The sequence below is a fragment of the Phasianus colchicus genome, chromosome 4 (assembly GCF_987193195.1).
Source record: "Phasianus colchicus chromosome 4, bPhaCol1.hap1.1, whole genome shotgun sequence".
Classification (NCBI taxonomy): Eukaryota; Metazoa; Chordata; class Aves; order Galliformes; family Phasianidae; genus Phasianus; species Phasianus colchicus.
In genome coordinates, this window is record NC_143439.1 from 16,716,354 (window position 1) to 16,740,110 (window position 23,757).

The 23,757-nt window shown below is 38.8% G+C and overlaps 1 protein-coding gene across 6 annotated transcripts in view; it reads right to left on the reverse strand.

Moving 5' to 3' along the window:
* Positions 1-23,757, reverse strand: part of FAM13A (family with sequence similarity 13 member A) — a 142,981-nt gene that overhangs the window by 66,271 nt on the left and 52,953 nt on the right. For all 6 annotated transcript variants that reach the window (XM_090138787.1, XM_090138786.1, XM_090138783.1 and 3 more), the window contains exon 6: positions 1,857-2,029. In XM_090138787.1, coding sequence (XP_089994913.1) covers positions 1,857-2,029 — 173 coding nt within the window. The remainder of the gene's footprint in view (positions 1-1,856; positions 2,030-23,757) is intronic.

A 23,757-nucleotide genomic window follows, 5' to 3' on the forward strand; every position in this document is an offset into this window, starting at 1 on the left:
CGCCCTCCCCCCAAGACTAGCAGTGTACTTGCAAAGCACTTTATAGTTTAGATCAGATGCCAGAGTCCTTCTGCTGAAAGGGTGAAAACCAATGTAGCCTTGCACTGAAATATAACTAGATAATATCATACAGCAAGCTTAGATTCCACAGGAGAGGCACAAGACTGCCAAAAGCACATTTAAAACCACTCCCGATGTATTATTGCACTATATTCACTCCAGGAAATCAGCGTTTTGGATGCACAGACATCTTGCCCCCCCAGTTCTGTTAGAGACCTCTCTCCACTCTTCTTCATAGGGATGGAGTGATTAAGGGCCTCCTCCTCTGCAGCTTGTCCTATTCCATAACCTGCTGTCCTAGACTTGGGCAGAAAACAGCAAGCACTACCTATTTCAGCAGCAGCAGCAGATCACAGAGAAAAGTACTAGAAGCTAACAGCAGTGCAGATGCGAACTCAACCCAGTTAGATAAACACACAACTGTGATATGGGACAGAAAACTACAGTGTCCTTGAACAATGTGGAATTACAAGAAATTACTTTCTACACCTTATTGATCTCCCAGGTAGGATTAGAGATCCAGACATCTTTCATTCTGAGGACTGAGCACAGAAACTGTCAGCTTTTGCCTACTTAAAAGACATTTCATTTGGTAGTTGACGTCCTGTGCCAATGTCAGTCTAACTATCCCCAACTTCGCAGTACTCTTCTAAGGAGGAATATCTGACAGGAAAGTATGAATTCTTACAATGAACAACCTCCATTGGGGAACATTCAACTACAAGAATCACACTTTTTTGAGACACTTCAAGAATCACTTTGTTCATCAATACTTTCCTAAACATGAGACTCAGCAGTCCTTTGTTTCACCCCTCTAGTACTTAATTTCCCTTTACACTTCACAACACACAGTGGAGTGCTGAGAATTGCACACCATCTCCTGCTTACTCAGTGAAGCCACTCAGTTACGTGTCTGGCAGCACTGTCACTGCTTTGTGTTCTGCCCTGGTATGCAGAGACACTGGGTGTCATGTTTCATGACACGTTCATACTCTATTTCCCACATTAGGCCAACCTCATATTTCAGTGGCATACAGCAATTTCCCACAGTAACATGAATCCTTGATGTTCTACACTAGACACAAAAGGAAAGGGAATTAAATACTCAATTCATTATCCCGAGAATGATGAAAAGATACTGGTTAAGTCTGATGTTCAGGGAAGAATTTTACAAGAAATCTAACTGTCAGTCACCTGTTCACCTCATTGGTAAAATATCAGCAATCAAAACTAATCATGATACATTACATGGACTTTGAAAGACATTTTTAGAGAGATACAGATGCTCTATAGATACATTTCTATTTTCTGTCCTGTCTGAACAACTCTAGTACATCTAGAACGCCATTCCTGTTAGAAAGATAAGTCCCTCTAAAACCCCTTCCCTTCTTGGATGTAGAATGGGAACAAATTCAGCTTTCTGATAAGACTTTAACTAGGCAGATCAAACACATTTAAATGCTGATAGAAGACATCTACATTTTGGTTGGATCTTGTGCTCAGTGCCATTTCTAGTATCTGACTTTAATAGATCTTACCCTCCTTCACTAATCAGGTCACCTGCATATGAATGTAAATTTATATTTGAAAGGCAAACTAAAGCATACATCCACCAGACACCCAGTGGAATGTGTGCTTCCACAGAGATACATGTATTATTTTGCCTTACACCACACCATGCTGATTTTGTGTGCATCAATGGAAAAAAAACATGTTCAAAACTCTCAGAGCTGGAGATGCAGCTACAGAATAAATAAGGAAACAAATACAGAGCCAAAAATAAAAATAGCACTAACCTGAAGAAAAATGCACCACTGTTAACAAAGGAGATTTCATCTGTTAAATCCATCTCCTTCAGACATGAACTACTGTCTGTTAATCGGAGGCTGACCTGAGGTGTTTCAACTGACAAGCCTGGTTGTGGCACTAGGTGTGTTCGACTGGATCCTTCCCTTGTGGACTTTGCCACCTACAGAAGCAAAGAAAGAGAAAATTGAAACAGAGCAACTTCTGCAGATAAGCTCTAACAGAAAGATATTCCCTACTGATGTGCAAACAGCAAATAAGACAAGTTACAAATCAATGATATTAAGTGCACATAAATCAAAAGTTCTGCCTGTTTAAAGACTATCTAAAGAAAAATAAATATATGCCTATTGAAAAATGAGAGTAAAGGTGAAATAGACTAAAGAAAGGCAAGTATAATAAATGGAAAGTTGTTTCCTGTATCACAGAAGATGAACTAGAAATACTCTCATTGTATCTTTATCTTGACACCAACTAGATAAACAGAAGGTAAAAGAATCTTAAGACCTCTTCCCATTTTAAAAAGGAAGTTGATTTAACTTATACGCTAGAGGAGAATTCCTCAAGATGTGGACTTCATATGTTGATGATCTTTGTGGATGCAGCCAGAACATGCATTTATAGCTGGGCTTCCTACATTTAAGATGAAGTTCCCAAGTATTGGGCCAGGGCTCTTCCCTTCAGTGGAAGTGTGCAAAACCAGAGAGCAGATGGTGCTGTATTTTCCAGTATCAGCAGCAGACAGAGGGCATGTAGGGGAGGAGAACAAGAATCTGTCCCTAATACACTGTCCCAGCTTTTGGCACTCTGTGACTTTGGGCTTTCTTTAACTTGGAAGTTGAACCTGCTTTACTGTGTTTAACAGTCAACACTGGACAGATCCTTAGTAATTATGTCCAAATTTCCTCAGGCCCACTTATGTCTTTAGCCTTTGCAGGATCCTCATCTGGGAGCTTCACATCTTATTGATTAATAATGAATAAACAAACAAAAAAACACAAACTACTTTATTTCAGATAGAATTCAAGTACTAGGGAAAGATTATCTGTTTCTACGAGAATTTGAAAACACTACTTCAAACCCACATTCTCCATATGATTTTTGACTTAAAAAAAAAACCCAAACCTACCACTACTCCGTTAGTAGTCTCTAATGAGACTAATCAGTTTATATATTTTCTCACTTTACAGAAGTCACTCTGATGCCTTTGATCCATTATGCTGCTTTTCTCTATACCTTTTCATTTCGGCTAAATCCTCCTTGAAAAGAGGTTTCTAGAACTGAATTTTATATATAGGTAAATCACAGATTTATTTATTCTTATTGAAATGCAGCTTTTTGTTTGCTTTCATTACTGTTGACTGAGCTTTGTGAAGTTTCCATAGCATCAAGATCTCTTTTCTGAAAAGAATACTCAATTTGGGACTCATCAGTATGTACATTCAAGGAATGTTTGGATTTTGTGTTGAGGGACATGGTTTAGTGAGTACTATTGGTGATAGGTGGATGGTTGAACTGAATGATCTTGAAGGTCTTTTCCAACCTTGGTGATGCTGTGATATATTTATATAATTTTGGGGTTTTACAACAGCAGTTAGCATCTAGTGATGGAAATACACCCATTATTTTTTCATCTATTATAGAGTATCTTAAGAGCCTTCCATAAGTTCCTGTAGCCAGCTTTAAATTTCTCCTGCTTTGAAAAATTTTCTGTTATCAGCATATTCAGCCACTTCCTGGGTCACTATTAGAAAGGCTGAAAAGTATAAATTCCATCAAATATCCTTGAGAAACTTCACAGACAATCCCTCTCTGCTGAGAAAGAGACCATTTATTTTTATTGCTTTCTAATTATTAATCCGTAAGACTTCCCCTCCAACTGCACGAGAACTCTGCTTCTTTAAATGCCTTTGATAATCTTATCAAAACCTTTGGAAGATTTTGAAGTGCACTGTAGGGGCTATGCTTAAACACATGCTTACTGCTTTCTATGAGACACAATTATTTTTTCTCTGAACAAGTAACGCTGGTGCCTTCTGATACCTATAATCATCCATTTGTTTATTAATCGCATTGCAGTTTCTACAAATCTGGATGGTAATCAAGTCTTTCTGGAACACTCCTGAACCCTCTGCATAACAACCTTACTGTAAGATATTTTTTTAAAATCTGCTTTCTGTCAATAATGTACAACCCTATTGCCTGTATTGGTCACTGGCTGATGACACCACAAGAACTGGGTGCACAGCTTGCAGATGCCAGGCTGTGACTCTCAACTGCAAACAAAAGGGATGCTGTGGTTTAAGAGTGGGAGACAATGTCTTCATGGAGCAAAGGAGGCAAATCAAGGCTACCAAACTGACCACGCTGACCATGGGCCAGCAGTGTGCCATAAAAAAGCAACCCATGATCAGCAAGACGGGGAGCTCCTGATAAGCAGAGGGTCCTAAGACAGGGCACAAGAGAAGCCACGCAGTGCCACTGGCTGAGCATGCAGAGCAGAGAAAGAACTGATCCTGCACTATCCTTTTAGTACCACTGCAGTAAAAATGTGGATGTAAGTAAAAGAGACAACTTTTACAATGTATCATATGTGACAGCTCTGACTGAAGACTGGAAGGCAGCAGAAAGCCAGCCATGCCCCCATAAGCACACCATATATGCATACTGATTTCAGAAACACAGTTAACAGTGCTAAATGATTTTGCTACCAGGTATTGTATTTATACCCAGCAACAAGTGCTAGGAAACTGGAAACATCTACCAAACAGCATGAATCAACTTCCCTCCCTGCAAACTCTTCATTTCTTTTGAACTGTACGCTGATTTACTCACACAGGGGAATTCCACACATACACATGCAAAACTGTTTGCTATTCCAGTGCTCTGAAAAAAAAAAGTTTTGGTAGAGTCTTCAATTCTGCTCACCTATCTAAAAGACAATTTGGATACAAGCACTTCCTAAAGAGGACATGTCAATCACATACAAGATCTGCAAGAAAATTCTGCTTGAAAGATTAGATTCAAATTTAAGACCACCACTGCATTTCTAGGGCACACCAAAATTAATAAGAAGTGGAAAGAAGCACTATTTCTGTTCTCCATTGCAGACAACCTATAAGCTAGTATTTTGCAAGTCTTAGCTTACAAAATTATAGCACTGTAGTTACGTGCCTAGCAATACATCCTACAGGTAATCATAGAATGGCCTGGGTTGAAAAGGACCTCAAAAATCCTCTAGTTTCAACCCCCCTGCTATGTGCAGTGTTGCCAACTACCAGACCAGGCTGCCCAGAGTCACATCCAGCCTGGCCTTAAATGACTCCAGGGATGGGGCATCCACAACCTCTCTGGGCAGCCTATTCCAGTGTGTCACCACCCTCTGAGTGAAAATGATACTTTGTATCTGAATTACAATTACATATACATTCTTTCTGCACAAAATTGTCTTCAGTTGCATCAGTATAAAAATTCATGCAAAGAAATAATTGAACAGAGTTATTCAGCCTATGTATTACAAGTTAAATAAATAAAATAAATAAAATTAAATAATATCTATTTAAGTAATGTCTTGAATGCTTATTAAGAACAAGAAGTAAGAATGTTCACTACCTCATGCTAATTTTTGGTGAGACTGTGAAAAAGCTGCCTACACAGCTACGGTAATAATGGAGCTTCACTGGAGTGCCATGAAGATGAAGACTTGCCCATTGTCAAAGACTTCTATAACCTGAGTTCCTAACAAAACAGATTAAAGAACTACACACAGAAGTAACTGAAATGCTTTCTGGATCCCAGAGCTCTCAAGAGAAAATATTTTGTTAGAGATGTGTGTGTGCATGCACACTCTGGCACAAGCAGATGTTTCATGCAGTGAAGTTTGAGAAGACAATACCTTACAAACTGAGAACAGTATCTTGCAGGACAACACAACTTCAAACTATTAATGATAAAGATAATACTGGCTTGTAGTAATAATAAATGTTAGATGCCAGAAAAGAAGAGCAGTACTGCATAAAGGATCTTGTACTTTTCTGCAACACACTCTTTTCATGATCAGCCTGAGCTGCAACATTACTGGTTGAGTGATGCTGGAGATAACCAAGCAAAACCTCCTCCCAACAACTACTATAAAGCACTTATAAGTATGTAACAAGTTCAAGAATTAGGTTTTTTTTTCTCCTTTTTGTTTGTTTTAAAGACTATGTGACCTGCTAGATTTTGAAACATAATATTACAGGATGTACAAAGCTCTGTAGGAGATTTGTAATTACCTGTGCAACTACCCATTCAGTGATCAAGAAAATTCAAGAGAGATTTATAAATGTTTTGTGTCGAAGGACTCCCACTGTTGCCCAGGTAAGGGCCATCCTTAACTACGAGGCAGTTGTTTTCATGTTTTCAGCTTCTGCTCTTAAAATATAAACCAAAAAAAAAAAAAAAGAGCCACTGCTGATTCCTTCAGATATCAACTTCTGCAGCAGTTGTTTTGCATCCCTCAGGATGACTTCTGGAAAATGTCATGCTTCTACTTTTAGCTCACAGTCCTTCACTTTCAATTTATGATGTTTTTAGTTGTTGTTGTTGTTCTTTTTCCTTCTTCAGATTTAACACCATATAATCAAGCAAATATTAATCTGACTACATTGTTTATCTGCCTGATCATGAGTACGAAGTCTCATTAGTCTTAATGAACTGGCCAATGGGGCAGAGTGCACCCTCAGCAAGCTTGCAGGTGACACAAATCTGGAAGGAGTAGGTGGTAAGCCAAGGGGTTATGCTAATATCCAGAGGGACCGGACAGGCTGGAGAGGTGGGCTGACAAGAGTCCAATGGAGTTCAACATAGAGAAGTACCAAGCTCTACTCTGAGTGCCTCTGCTTGAACAGGGATTGGACAAGACGAACCCCCAGGGTCCCTTCCTACCTCAGCCAGTCTGTGATTTTGTAACCTCACCTATGACATTCTCATCTATCCAGCAAATCAACAGATCATATGAATTGCTGCATAACATGCTGTGGCATGTTTCTAAGGAGCATTTTGTTCCAGACAAAATATAACTGCTAGTTTGTGAAGGAGAAACCACTAAATCTTTGAAAATACATAACAAGCTTCACCTCCCAGTTAATAGTCTTAGACTTGGGAGCAAAAAGCAAATCGTCTGATACTTGTCTCCTGAAACCTTTTAAACTGCTGAAGTTCAGTCTCAAACTCCATACCACAAAGATCAGATTCAGCCTCAGCCTCAACCAGGTTGGTTGAGCCAACAGCCCTGGACATATGCTGAAGTCTGCTACTTTGTCATTTAAAATACATCTTCATTCTCAGCTAACTATAAGTAAATACTGGGTGCTACTTGTGATCAAAGGGATCATCTAAATAAAGGGCAACCAAAATATCAGAGCAGATAACTACAAGGAGCTGTGTTACACCACACACCCCACAGTGGCTTTTCACATTTGCTAACTCAGACAGCTCAGAGGCAAGGAACTGCACTAGTAGTTCTAATAGAGACCAGTCAGTTTCATGACCAATACAAACATTTGTCATGGTGGATACTAAAGAAAGGGCAATAAAATCTCTCCCCAAGAGGCTTAAGCTGACCAGTTCAGGTGGCATCATCTCACATATACCACTAAGTTTTTTCTTGACTTATGGATGCATCATCAAGCTATGAGGTGTCAGAAATTACTGGGTTCAAAGATAAGCGTACCACATATTCTAGAGCTCTGATTTGGCACAGTGACTCTATTATTTGCTGGTTCCTGAAGGACAGGGATTGCTCCACAATCTCCACACTGGAGAGTTCCATGCACTTGCACTGAAGATGGAGTGAAGATACAACTCCTTAGCACAGGTGGTCCTGCTCTGAGTACTTCACTCACCTTCTCAAGGAGGAAAAAGAAAAGCTTCACCTATTCCAAGCTATGAACTCATAAATAATGAGGGCAATTCATACCTATTTAAATAAATAATTAGGAAGTCTACATATAGAGCCTTTGGAAGAAGCTAGCTGTGAGTTTGTATTTAAAATTCAGAATTCAAAGGATGATGAAGATACTTCAATAAGATTATCACAAAAACATCAACAGCAAAAAAAACAAAACAAAAAAACAGGAGGTATTTAAAATATAGACACCACATTACTTTATTCAACCCTGCAGGGTTTTTTCTTTTTTTTTTGTTTGTTTTTCTGGTCAAAAGAAAAATATTGGTCAAAAAGCTCACTTAACGAACAACTGGTACTCTTCAAATTAGAGAATTTTCCATCAAAGCATGCGAGTCCGTTTCATCCTATGAAGGATGAAGGGCCCTATCAGTCTAGGGCCCTTTCAGCTTACACCATGTGTTTATCAATCAACACAACTGTTCTGCTGAATAGAAAAAGGCACATTACTTTGCAAAAAACCAGGCATGCATAAGTCATGCAGGGAGATTTAGAGTGTTGTTTTTTTCACTCTGGTCTAAACCTGGTTGCGATGCCACAGCTAGCTATCAACACATACCTTACATTTTAATCTATTGTCACTAACTGCTTCATGAGCAAATGAGAAAGAGAGATGTTAGCCAAATCTAAGTCTCGTTTGACAACTAACTCCTACAGAACCTGATTTAGCCAATTCTGTCAAGTCAAATAACCAGGGAATGAGTCACCCGCTGAAGTTACCCAGGCTTCGTATTTGGCCACTGATAGCTCTTGAAACAAATTTATTACATTTATTCTATTTAAAACATCAACCATTTCAATGGGACTTCTCATCACGCACACACAGCTGTAAGCTCTCTGCCAGGGTTACATAACAGTATGTACAGAGACAATGAATTAAATCAGGCCTTGCCTGGAGATAAACAATATTGCTGAAGGCTTTTGTCAGCCTAAATTGTCCCAGACAACAAGGTGCTGTCTCTTCTGAGACAGCAAAGCCCTTCAAGTCATTAAGCAAACAGTCAAGTAAGTAATCTGCCCTTTTGTGGTTCTCCAAAGTTTCACAGCCTAAGTGAGCTCTGGCATGACAGTTTCATTAAACGCTATTTCTGGAAATAAGCAAAACCCACCTAGACACTTTCCTGTGTAACCTACTCTAGGGAAGCTGCTTTAGAAGGGTGTTGGACTGGATGATCTCCAGAGGTCCCTTTCAATGCATATGATTCCGTAATTGTGCATGATTGTAATAAGAGACAGCTGAGACGAATTTGCACGAATGAATCTCCTGCAGCTCAGAGGACTGTATATCTGCCAGGTGCACAGGGCTTCCAGAGGCAGGGATAATTCTTCAGTGACGTTTTCCAGTTACATTCCCCTTACACTTTCTTTAATATACTCTCACTTTCTATTCCTATCCACTAAATGAGGGCCTGATTCATCATGCCACTGACGATGGCACAGAATTTCTGTGTATGAGGAAGCTAGTGCCCCTTGCTGTCTGACTGCTGTGTGTGCTACACCAGCAGGGACTAAGATGTCAGAGAGGCTGCAAAACATCATAATCTAAACATACCTGAACCACAGTGACATTCTTTTCCGTAATAGTAGAACTCAAGACAAGTCCTTAAGCCTGGAAAAAACTTAAAGCAAGCAAACTGTCATCTTTAGTAAGACTGCTGTATATGTTAAAATTGGCTTGCACTCAAATACTTGCTGAACCATGGATTCAACTCAGAATGCAATAACTTTTTAAAAAGTAATAAAAACTGTTGATTGGTCACTTCACCTAACATCTATGATATTGATTTTAAAACTATGTGTTCATAATACAGTTGACAAGATGAGTTCCTCTGAAAGAAAACATGCCTTATCATCCTGAATTACTGGCTTTGGGAGACAAAGACAATAGCTGTGTAATTCTTGCCAGGTTTAGCACAGATAACAGAAGCAGAAACACATACATGCAAAATCTAGTCACCAATTCTCTGCCATACCCAGAACCAAGTCTTGAATTCTTGACTAACTGCCACACTGAAATCATAAAGTCACAATCAATGCAGTCATCCTTACAATCTGTGCAGCTGCCACTGCCAAATTTGGATTTCTCTTAATCTACTTGTATTTTTAGGCATTAGATCACTAAAACACCTCCTCTGTACTCCACCCCCCTCGGTTATCAAAGTTTTAAATTTGATGTGATGTGTGAAGCTTTAAAGTTCAACCAAATGTTGATGATTTATTTGAACTTCTCCATCTTACTCTTAATAATGACAAGACCTTTTGTAACCAAAGAGCTGAGCATAACTTTCCTTTACACCATATTGCCACAGCTTCCACATCTGACAAGAGCTTCTGCACACAGTAGAACTGCTTGAATACTTAAAAGCCAACACACAAAAAAAACAGCACAATTCTCAGAAAGCCTATGAAATTCAGGCACAGTTAGGTTGATTTCTGGCTCCAGAGCTAATGAACATGTGAATCTGCAAAATTTTGTCTCAATAAACTTTCTCAAAGTTTAAGTCTTGTCTTTCTTATAGACCTGTTAAAGCCCAGGGATATCAGATTGAATGTGAATAACTTCTGTCAAAACAATTTTATATTTCTAACTGCTGTACAGAATTTGGTCTGTCTTCAATGAAGTATTAAATTATGTAGCAGCAAATTAATTACCAATAGTATTGCAGATATGCAATTCATAATAAATTTACTATCTCCAACTGAACCTGATCTGTAGAGCAGTAGATACTTCCTTTATTTAATAGTTGGGATTCTGGGGAGATTTTTCATAGAGATAGTGGTTTTCCTCAGTTACTTCTCTGCCAAAACAATTTCCTCAAAGCTTAAGAAACATTATCAATATAAAAGTGTGAAGAAAAAGAAATCTGCACAACATGGCTGATTCTGGTCAAAAGCCACATGAAAGCACTTCAAAAGATTACTCCTGTGGTTTAACAGACCTGTTTAAATGATGACATCTCAGTGAATGTACTTGAGCTTGCTACTCACTTCGTAATAGCAGATCAGAAAGGAGCTACATAATGGAATCAGTTGCAGCTTTGCTCATCTCCAAACTTGTCTGGGGGGAATGAGGCATCTCAGATTCAGCAAACTTTGGATAAGTTACTGAAATTCCTGTATTAAATTTAAGGCAACACCAAGCAAGACTGCAGTGCCTGTCCCATGGTCTGCATACTGTTATCCTGGCCTCCTGCTGCGTTCACTGGAAAAACCTTTCATCAAATTTATCTTCTCAGACTTGCTTCTCAAACAGAATCAAACTAGCCTACTTAATGAATCCCCTAAAATAGTAAAGCAAAGGAAGGGAGAACTCCTATCCATATGTTCACCGTATCTTCATTTCCCAGGATTTATTTTGGTTACCTGTGTTTCCACACTTACTTTTTAGGCAATTACCATCCTAGTTTGAACAGCATATGACTAAGAAGACCAGATTATTGACCAGTGTAAGATCTCTATAAGAGTTCAGTACCAAGCCTATTTTTTCTCTTTAGCTCTATTCTGTAAATAATATCACCAAACTTACCAAATCATTTCACCATCAGTGAAATAGGCCTTTTATTCTAGCTACAGTGCTGTATGATTTGGAGGAAAAAGAAATCCTACAAAAAAATGCTTTGATAGCAAATTGACCACTGATTACAAGCTGGGACAAGACCCACAATACTGATATTTTTATCTGCACAGCTGACAGTTCTGAATACCAGTGCTCTTGAATAAGTGCTTTATAAAAAATAATTGACACTGGTGCTCAAGTAAAGTCTGAACAGTAGAAACATATAATGTATAATGCTGACAAATGTATAAGTCTGGCTTTACATACTCTTGAAAGGCACTGACAAACTCATTTTTTAATTCCAGGAATGTCAGTCTCCCTTATCTCAATTGCTGTATCTACACTTTCAGGCAATGCACTAATACATCAAGATAGTTATACTTTCTTTTATGCTTTGGACCCCATATGTGCACATGTGAACAACACCCAGTACAAAGCAGAGACAAATCAGCATCAAGGTAAAACCAGTGAATGGCCTATAAACACTATTTACCTTCTTTTCCCTTGCATTTCTGTTTCATATACTGAGACTGAAAAGGTGGATTTACCATTGCTTGGCCACAGAAGCAAACGAACATTTCTTACAGTCTGCTCCACACTGGTGGTTACTCTTCAACCTCAGTATTTTTAAGCAGTATCAAGCACAATAGAGACGCTGATGAAAGACCACACACTGTCATTGCAAATTATTAAATGAAGCTTTACTGATGAGTCCCTGTGTTGCCTTCCTACAGCAGGCATCTTACACCGATGACAAATTCTGTCACTGGCTTGGTCAAATTCAACCGGATCCTATGAGAGTCAAGAATTGGCTTAATCCCCTTCTAGGGTGTGCCTACATGTGGAGAACAGGACAGGCTAGCAATTACTGCTGAAGTGTTAGTCTGTATCATTTCTACCTGCCCATACCTTTTGGCCACAGTCAAGAGCACCTCTGTACAGCAGCACTGAGTATGACCACTTGAGAAACATAAACTAAGCCTCAGTTGCTACCCTGAATGCAGAATCAAGGCCTCCCAACAGAGAGCAAGCATTCTCTAAAAATTTATTACGAAATCAGGTGTTCTCACCTGACCACAGAGACAGTGGTTCCTCTGGTGGGGAATGTCTGCCTGTCATTCATTTGGTTTGTATGGACTGTATTTGTATGAACAGAAATACACAAAGAAGAATAAATATTGCCAGGTGATCACAGCCAGAGGAGAGATGCAGGAATGAACTTAAAAGACTATGGATAATGATTTCTGTCTTCAGCTTCCCACGGGCTAGACTATCTGCTGATGTCTGCATCCAGTTGTCCATTCAGAAAAATAATGACAACAAAAATTATGGTAAATTACTGTTGTTTCAGAAGACATCATTTGATATGTCAATATTAGGCCTCCAGTAAAGAATTTTTTAAAGAAATCTGCAATATCAGCTGTGATGTTAAAGAGTAAATGTTAATAAGATCATCAAAAGCCAGGGACTGAGGTAAGTCAGCACAGAGGCCATCACATTCCTCCATCCTTCCTAACAGTTTGAGATGTAAACACGTATATGTTTGCCAAAGGATTTCTACATTAGAAAAGTGTGAAGCTGTGCCAAAATTCAAAGCTGTTCTATTGAAGTCCATGTAAGTAGGTTGGAAAGACTCAAACAAACAGTCGAGAAACCTGTCTTTCTCCATGTATGGTACTCCTCCTGTTCACAGTTTGACAATGAATTACACAGTAGTGAAAGAATTTCCTGCCTAAAAGACAGTGTTAGCACCATCCTGGACTGTACTATATCCCCTAGAGTGCAGATAGATCCTTCAAGGAAATCAAGTTAGTTTTATATCTGTATTTCTCCTGCCTCACAATATCATATGGCCAACTCATCAGCAAAGGAACCTGAAGATATTAAAAGAAAAAAAACAACAAAACAACCTTCAAAGGTTCAAGTCAGCTACTCACCCTTCAGGCACTTCTGCTTCCCAGTAATAAGGAACATTGTTTACAAACTCTGTATAAAAAAAGCAGGTTCAGGCCTTACGGATTTTGAAGAGTGGGATAGTAGCACTTTCAAACACATCATAAACTGCTATTACAGGTGCCTGAGCTCAGCTAGCACATTTATGTCCTACTATACCAACACTGGGTAATACAGTTAAGCTGAGACTCTACTAGAAATTCCGCTAGAGCACATAACAATCCACACAAAAAGGGATATCCAACTTTCTGTTCTTGGAGCATTCACCTCTAAACCAGAAAAAGAATTGGAAAATACATTCTACACTTTAACAAGACCTTCAAGGTGATCTCATAGGCCTCTGTCATCACCCATTTTCACTGCATTCTATCTTTATTATAAGCATATATTAATTTTAAGTACCAGTCATTGCAGACAAATGACTCAAAGAAGTGAGTCATGCAGGTGTGTTAGATCAGATTTTTGTGTCACTGTTGTTAGTATAAGTTAGAAATCAACATTCCAGCAGACACTGTAGGATCAGGCTTGCCACCAATTGAATACTGTTAAGATGAGCATGCAATACTCACTGATTGCCGGAATCAGGCAATACAATAATTGCTTCCATTACGTTAAATGGAGATGAAAAATGGTAACAAGCATGCGTGAGGTAGAAGCAGAAAATCTTTTGATAGCCCACTATTAACTGATTCATCATGGAACAGCACATGTAGACAGATGCACTTCAGTATAAAAATGTGTTTTGTTTACACAAAATAATGCTTCCAAGGGAACAAGGGAGTTATGTACTGAAAACACAACACACAGCTCCAGCCAGGAACCTGTTAAATATTAACCTCTTCAAGTCTGCTTGCTATTGGCAAGAGATCATAGTTTTACTGTGAAGGGTGCACACAAGTATCATTTTGAAATTCTCCAGAAAAGACAGTAGCTACGATTTGTTCAAGTACTTGCAATCTCCTTGTCCCCTCCCTGTTGTCCTCCAATCCACGCTAGTTTTCACAAGGCAGTAATTCACACAGGATTATACAATGATTCCTATGAACTGGTTACTTCCTCTGATTTTGCAGCATATGTATACTTTTTTTTTTTTTTTTTTTTACATTAAGTAAGGAAACTCCACCTTTAAATTGAAAAATGCAACCAAAAGACAAAAGCTACCAGAAGGCCTATTCTCAAGCTGCTTAGGTTCTTAGGCTAGTTCAAAAACTCAAAACAACCAAATCAAAACAAGAGCCTCAAACGTCAGCCAAGATGGGAATTGACTGTTTTCAATACTGGCAGTCTGTTTGATGTTACCCTTCAAAATCCAGAAAGCAGAAAGAACATGAGTCCATTTCTAATATTATGACACACTTCAGAAACTAAGTATATTTTGGAATATATTTTACTTTTTAAGCATCCTGTGAACTTACAGATCATTAAGTAAGTTCACATATCTTGAATGTAGTTATACTGACTCCTAATTCTACTAGCAGAAATTAAATAGTTGTACATCTTCAGAAATCTGACACTGGCTCTCTCAGAACACTCTCTGGTATTGGGATTCAAATAATAAATGTAAGGCATAATTTTTAAATGTGAACGTTTAGTAAGACAGCTGCATTCCATCCACATGAAGAACTACAAGTATCAAATTTTGGTCAAAGAAGTCACATTTCTGAAACTTAAACAGCAGATGCCTGTCCACGTTTCTGATGAAAAAAATTATGCAATTACACCAACTTCTGTACTTGCATGAAAATTTTCTTGTCTTATGTATACATACATTTCTGTGTAACTGAATTTCTGAAGCTTGAGAATTCTCTGAGATTTCTATTCATTCAGTTTCGGTGTTGTTTGTGAAATTTTGTGAAACTATGTAATGAAATCTGTTGTGCTTTAAAGCCTGCTTTCCTTTAAAAGCAGTAATACAGCTACTATCCAGCTGAGAAAAATCAACATGGAGCCATAAAACAACTAATGTGCATCACCTATATAGGTACTACCTAAGCAACACTCTTGTGAACCATTACAGACCTCCACAGAATGCCAAAAGGTGTAATGCTTGTTGGTAACTGCATGCTTTCCATTCCTATAGGACAAGGGGGAATGGTTTTAAACTGAGACAGGGGAGGTTTAGGTTAGATATTAGGGGTAAGTTTTTCCACTCAGAGGGTGGTGATGCACTGGAACAGGTTGCCCAAAGGGGTTGTGGATGCCGCATCCCTGGAGGCATTCAAGGTCAGGCTGAATGTGGCTCTGGGCAGCCTGGTCTGGTGGTTGGTGACCCTGCACATAGGAGGGGGCTTGAAACTTTTCTAGCCAGGCCATTCTATGATTCTATGATTACAAATGATTCTATATTGAAAAAAAAAAATAAATCTCTGCTACAGCACACTGGATACAAAACAAGTTCAAGTCTCTGTCTGAAAGTTTGTTTTGCTCAACTGTGTGCACTCAAAAATTAGTGTAACCCAACTGTTCACATCTGAAAAATTACAGTCAGTAACCATCTCTCCATCCACTGTGGAGTAAAAGACAATCCTAACCAAGGAAATGAAGTAACTGAGTCTCTCCAAAATCCATTCAAACTACAGTAGCTGCTCATCACGGCATCAAGTCCCACTACTATTACCAAGGGAAAACTTCTACAGTCAAGAATACTTCGGTCAAATGAAGCAGTCAACATCTGTACAGGACACCATCAAAACCAGGTTTTGAGCTAAACTCTTCTGACGATTTCTCAGTAAGAACAAAGAAGATCATGGAGAAAGCTAGAAATTATTTACTTACCTTCTAATTTAGATATGCACTATTTACCAGTAAATAGTTCTACTGGAAATATGTCAACACAAAGCAAAGATTCTAGTCAGCTTCTTCAACTGCTAGCAAATGCAGAGACTTTCAGATGTCCCCAAACTTACACTGCAATAATAGATTCCACTGGTCCATTCTAGACCATCAGCTGTTATTTCCCATGAGACACATTGCTGTCACACCAAAACTCCTATATACTTCATATTGCTCATACAGCTCAACACACCTGTGAACTCTCTTGGGCATGTCTGAGATTGTCTTTTAGCTCTGGGTGAATCCTGACCCATGAACATGATTCTTAGTTAACATTGCTACAAATGCTAATAATTGTCACAAAACACTACAGAACACAGCTGGCTTGTACGTGTTCCCAAAACCTGAAAAAACTTTCTTCATTCAAACCCCAGTCCAGCATTTTATACCTAAATCAGATGAATAACACTAGCCCAAAGAACACACCCAAAGAACACGTTAGTAATTCTAACTTGCTAATGAAGAAATTTTTCTTCCTTTGGCGTATCCTTAGCAAGTCATACAAAACATAGGTTTTAGAACGTGAGAGTCCACCTCAATAAAAGCTCTAAACCAATTAACTACAGAGACCTCAATGATTAGAAAAGCTTAGAGCATCCCCAGAATAATCCTTTAATGTCAAGAAGCGCTGACACTAATAAAGACAGGTGGTTAAATACTCCAGCTCCTAGCTTCCTCCCACATGGATGAAGAAACACAATAGGTCAAGGGTATTCGTAAAGGAGAGACTGAATCATGGACAGGGCATCAGATACTTGACAACGTCTCTTACTCAGCAACTGCTCCTGCACTTACTCCTCTTTATGTTTATTACTTTGACAAGCAGACAGCCCAGGATTATTGATGGAATCAAATATCAGATAGATACTTATTTTCAATTCCAGAGTTAAATTAATTCTAGGGAGATTACTAACATCAGTAGAAAAGACTGAGAAAGATCTGGGCACAAAAAAAACTTCAAGTGCTGCATCATGAGTAGACTGATCTAGTAAAAACCTTTGACAAAATCATGCCATTTAAATGAAACAGAAAAATACTTGCAATAATAGTTCAGCTTTATTTATTCATTATAGCTTTTCTTAAGCAGACTAAGCTGTACTATTTACTCCCTCTATTCACTTTCATTATTAAGTTTTCAGTCTCAGTCAGGTGCAGTCTCAGGGAAATCAAACTGCACAGTGAAGGGTATTCATAATCATAAACTACATAATCATAAACTGCAACACAAGAGCATAAATGCTTCTCATTACCACTAGCTCAGGGAAAAAAAAGAGTAAGAATAATGAACATACAGCATGCTCTGTTTTAACAATATAGATGAATTTATAGAACCTCTTGTACGTCACAGAATCATTTACTGATCACCTGATATTTCAAGATATTTTTATCGCATTATCATCATTACTGTGGCTTTCACCCTTTCCTCCCTACTTGGTTCTCTTTTTGGCCTCATAAACCACATATTTAGAAAGGACTGGGCTGTTGAACTTTCAGTTCAAGCTTCAAAGGCTGCTAGAAAGCACTGGGTCTACTTTGTTAGCTGTTAAAACCTAAGAGAAGACCTTAAAACAAACACCAAACTTCATTAACGTATAGCATTTTGTTGAGCAAAGTATAGAATACTAGGTTTGTTTTTCTGCTGTTGCTGTTTTTCGTTTTAACAGAAACAAGGAGTCAGGCTCTATTCTGATATTAAGAATGTGTGCAGCTTCCTGAGCTTTGCTAAAATGTTATCCAATTTACTGCATAAGAGTATTTGGCCCTGTGCCCCAAAATAGAAAAGCTATTACACGATTGTTTGCTGACTGACTCTATGCAGGGGTTTTGACAGAAAAAAACATTGCAGTGATTAAGGCTGTGAATGTCAGTATTAATGTTCCATTAAAAAAAAGAAAATAGGTCATGGTAGCTTGTAGAGTTTCTGATGCAGTTTTACAAAATCACGGGCAACTGAGAGTAGACAGACTGCTCCTTCAAACAAGTAAACCCACCAAGAGGTGGCCTTCAAATGACACTGGTAAAAAACATGTTTATAGCAAACAAAAGGAGTCAGTTCTTCACATGACAGGGAACAATTTATGGAACTCTTTGCCAGATAACGCTGTGGAAGAGAAGTGTTTGCATATGCACAGAAAGTTACAGGACAACCACTTTGGACATTTCTAAATACACAAATCATGTCAAGGCCAGGAAAGCCCCTGAAAATAGTAAGGAATTCGTTGGGTAACTGAAGGACACACCAGATATGCCTTACCCTGTTCTTGCTCCTCTCTGAACATCCGCTTATGGCTGCAGTGGGCGGCAGGAAACTAGGCTAGACAGACCCCACGTCTGTGCCAGTGCAGCCATCCTTACCTAGGATGAGCAACCATTAAGAAGATTACCCAGTGAATTCAGTGCTGCAAATGATTGCAGAAATGATGCATTAACTGATTGCTCTGGGATAGCCTGCAGCAACTGATTCTTGGCGGGATCAGCAGGTACACACCACAGAAAATAGTGGGACGGAACATTCAGTTTCTCTTAGCAGTGCCCCACAAAACAATGCTATGTGGCTTTTGCTTCAGTAGGTGCTACCAAGGTCATGCCTGTGACTTTTTCCTAGGCTACAACAAAAGTGTGCAACAATGACAACGAGTAGTTCAGAAAGAATGAATTTCAAAGTTCCTAGTTCTCCCTTCATTTGGCACTGGTGCAAGGAATGTTACCCAAACCAGTACACAAAGCTATTCTGGGGTGTGGCAGCTCAGATGCGACAAGAAGCAGCGCTGCCAGCGGTGCCAACACAAAGCTAAAAGAACTACAGCAACTGTAGAGCTGCTCTTTCTCCTTGTCACAAATCAAGAGTATGCGGAATCTCTTTCAACCACACATAACAGCTCCTGATTGGTTAAGACTCCATGCATATTCAGAGCGTACCAAATAATGTATCTTTTTAAAACTAAAATTGTGGTGCAAATGGCATGAGGATTTTCAAAGAAAATTCTCTAATTTATGTGATCATAGATAGTTTAATGAATGTTAAGTGGATGGAATGACTAATTTTTACTCAATTATCAGTACACAGAGTCATCATTCAGTAGCACAGATATCTTCAGGAAAAATACAGACAATAATATAACAGGAAAATTATTTAATAATATATCTTTCTACTATGCTTTAACTATCCTTTCTACTTTGTAAGCAGAATGTGATGAAAACACCCTTGCTAGAAGGAGAAACGATGTTATCACAGTTGTTAAACATTCTTATATCTAAGGATAAAAGATGAACATAACAGCAGATGACATATCTAATACTACATACCCAACTTCTCCTTGGTTGCTAATGACATTTAGGAAGAAAAGTACAGCTGACTCAGTACATATCTGCTGTTCTACCGTGATGCCTTTTACACTATACCTTAATAACCACACTTCAGCAGAGCTGTTTCAGACAGAAGTAATAAAAAGCAAAATCTCACTCTTTGCAAAAAATCACTGCTTTTCAATAGGAAACTAATACCCCATTCAGTTCCCCTTTCATTTCCTTTTGTTCTCCCAAGATTATATGCATGACCTATTACCTGAGACCATTTCTCTTAATAAACTGCTAAAGGTTACTCTGGTGTGCTTCAGTACAACCTTAACCTACTACAATTACTGCCACGAAACATGTACAAAGGTCTTGGTATGAAAGCAGCAGACACACAAAGATCCATTATTTTTAGAGCGGACTGCAATACAAAAAAGGAAATGACAAACATAGCAATAACCCTATGATATACCTCAATATTGGCAACTGCATCTGTGGAATATCATGCTATTTTCTAGGAGAAAAAGAAAAATGTGTCTCCTGCCATCCGGGAGGACTGTTTACTTAAGGCTGCAAATAATGACACCGATAATGAAATCAATGAAATCAAATATAATCCCAGAATCTGTAAAAAGGCTACAAAGATTTCAGTGAGCAAAAACATTCATCTTGCATGCCCATTTTCACAATTTGGAAGTGCTTGTCATACACTAGCTATCAGAGTTAAGGGGCCACGTAACAGGTTACTGCCACAGCTCAGCTCTTGGTGGCTGAATATCCATAAGGAATGTGCAGAAGAATTTAAGATCCAAGAAAAAAAAAAAAAAAAAAAACCACCAAACCAAATATTTACAAAGTGACACAGCAACACTGCTCTCTGGCTGAATGTACTCAGTATGTATGTGTGTGTTCAGAAACAACAGAGCAAAGATCATTTCCAGGGGAACATTCTGTTCTCCCAGGCAATTTTGAAAGCTAGAGTCTGATTTACCTATTTGCTATAATGCTATTCATAAACAGAAAGAAGTGTGACCTAAAAGAAAAACATGAAGTAGCTAAGGGAGAAAACCAGGCTCTGCAGGTTTGCAACTCATATTACACTTTCTTTAACTCACTGTTGGAAAAGCTAAGTTTCTGACCTAAAAATCATAAAGAAAAAAAGCTTTTTCACACACACAATTCAGTAATGTTATTTTTAAAATGAATCTCTGATGTTGCAGTAAATTACAGTGTCCAATGTGTCACTATATTACTCTACCACTGTAAGATTTCCAATAGTGCAGAAGATAGGCCACTTTCTTAATACTCAAACAGTGATATTTACTGTTGGCAATCCGCAATACTGCAATCTGCTAGACAGATAAAATTGTCAAGAGCTTATCTACCAGACACTTAAAGAGCATCTGTTCCCTTATATCCCTTGCAGCACAGTCTCCTGTTGCTTTCACATTGCTCTGAGCCCTACTTATGAAATGGAAGTTTCAAGGCTCCAAAAATCTTGCAAAGCAGTGGATGCTACAGTTATACCCAGTGTACCAACAAGCTTCTCCTGGACAAACTGCGTTCTTCCTACTATTCAAAAGAGGACTTGTAAAGAATGCACAGGACTTGCAATGAAGTCAGAGAGCATTTTGCTACTCAGTTATAATGGGAAAAATAACTCATTCAATGCTGAGTCCTCAAATTCCCACCTTGACAGTACTGCAGATTAAAATATTGGCAGATATCAGTATGAGTTAAATCCCTGCAGGCTGGAAATATGCTCCATCACTTAGGAACAATTCTGATTGCCTACAATATGTCATCGTTACAAAGGCAGCACTGACACTGCTGATTTTTACTGTGGTGATAATCCTTATTATTTTGTGTAAACTGTTTAACAGAAAAGTTAATTAAACAGAACCCAAATACTAGGGAATTGGAATGGGAGGAACTGAGAAACTTGTTCTTTGTAGGTAAACGCTCATCCCTCCAGCAACAACTTTTATTTCCTCCTTGGGTACAGCAAGGATGCACAGAAACAGCCAGCTAGAGTAGTGGCTTACTTTTTTTTTTTAATGTAAAGTGCTTATTTTTACTGTACCGTGTTTCTTGGTACTGACTTCGATGTTTCCCCTTTCCCAGGCTTGGAGCCCCCAGCACAAGAAGGTCATGGAGCTCATGGAATGGGTCCAGAGAGAGCCACTAAGATGATCAGAGGGCTGGAGCACCTCTCCTATGAAAAAAGGTTGAGGGAACTGGGCTTGTTTAGCCTGGACAAGAGAAGCTCCGGGGAAACCTCATTGTGGCCTTCCAGTACTCAACAGGAGCATATAAACAGAAAGGGGAAAGACTGTTTACGAGGGTGGATAGTGATAGGACAAGGGGGAACAGTTTTAAACTGAGACAGGGAAAGTTTAGGTTAGATATTAGGAGGAAGTTTTTCCACTCAGAGGGTGGTGACGCACTGGAACAGGTTGCCTGGAGAGGTTGTGGATGCCGCATCCCTCGAGGCATTCAAGGCCAGGCTGGATGTGGCTCTGGGCTGGTGGCTGGCAACCCTCATAGCAGGCGGGTTGAAGCTAGATGATAATTGTGGTCCTTTTCAACCCAGGCCATTCTATGATTTTATGATGTGGTACTGACTGGGAGGGACTGTTCTCAAATGCTAAACTGTGATGTCATTCCCTGCCCACCCCTAAATAAACACACAATGAATGAGAAACATTTCAAGTAAAATACAGATGTGAACACATACGGATTTCATTTTTTCTACATTTTGATTACTTGGTATTGTCAAGGGGCAATGTTATCACTGCTGAGCATATGTTCAAACAAAAAGTTATCAGAGAGTAAAAGCAAAGTTCCTAAGCACCTCCACTTCAAAGTTTGCCATCTGGGTTTGAAGGAGTTCTAGTATACAAGAAATAAGGGCAGCAAGGTAGAAAGAGAAATATGTTATTTGCATCTACTCCTTTTAAATATGCAAGAGCTTAGCAACTTCATTCAAAATTAAAAAGGAATTGTTTGATTGTCATCTGACTTTTTCACTTGCTTTCCTGAGCTACAGACTAAAAATAAAAGTTCACTTCACTTGAGATTCCACAATCTGCAATAGGTAAAAGGTTTAGAGGCTTATAAACTTTCCCCTACAAATCTCGTATTACTCATTTCCTGTCAGCTCACATCTTAAAATGTCATTCAGGCTGAACCACTATATAGTCTTACTATAAGCACGCCCATCTGCTCGGTGGTGGACAACTGTGAAGCAAATAGTAGCTGAAGAAATGCTACACAGTAAAGTAGTGATGGATTTCCACTGGTGATCTTTATCCCCATATACTTTCCACCCATCCTTCTCCTGTCTGGACCCACACCACCACTTGGTGGAACTCTGGCCCAGACAAGAGAGAACTGGCATGACTTGCCCTAAAAAGGGGAATACTGAATGAAACATTGATGTGTGTTGAGACCTTCAGGAATGATTTCAAAGGAGATCAGTTCTCAGTGTCTTCTGAAGGGAAGGAACTAATCCAGTACTGAAAGCAAGCCATTAATGTGAGGCTAAAATGGTCCCAGGCATGAAAACAACATAAAGGAAACTATCTAGACTCTGCAGGCTCAGCCAGAGCAGTGTAACACTGATTAGAAGCAGGTGCCTCTTTTCATGACATAAACAAGAGATCACTCAGTTTGCTGCATGTATAACCATAGCAGCAGAGCACTGAGGTGGCAGAAAAGGGAGTCTGTTGTGAGTGCAGGGCAGCCCTAAAGTTATATGGAATTATAAATTTAATTTTATAAATGGACTTATTTGCATTCCTTTCCCAAATAGGTAATCAAGCCGGGAGCAGCATTACATCCTCATCACATTGGTTTTTGTTTCCCAGTGCAAATAATCACGTGCTGTCAGCTGACTACCTCTTAAAATTAAAAGGTATTCTGTCAAGAAGGCATTAGAGGGAAAGGTTAAAAAAAATGCAACCCTATAACACTGAATGACAATATAAGAGGTTGTATGTTTTATTCTAAGGCAATACTGACCCAAATGGTACTACATTTTACTTGGCACCTGTGAAAGTGGTAATTCCAGAAATCTCTCAAGAGTCTCATAATACTCAGCCTGTCTAGATTCCTCTGGACACTTAACTAAAAGTAATCCCTTTCACCACTTAGCTTTGATCATTAACGAGTAAAAGTATTGGCGCTACTCTTAAGTCTTATTTTGTTGCAGATGTAACAGTTCAACACTGTCTAGGTGCACAATAGAGGACTATGGTTGTATAGTGGTTGCAGTTTGAACAGAACTTAAAATTATTTGGAAATGAAA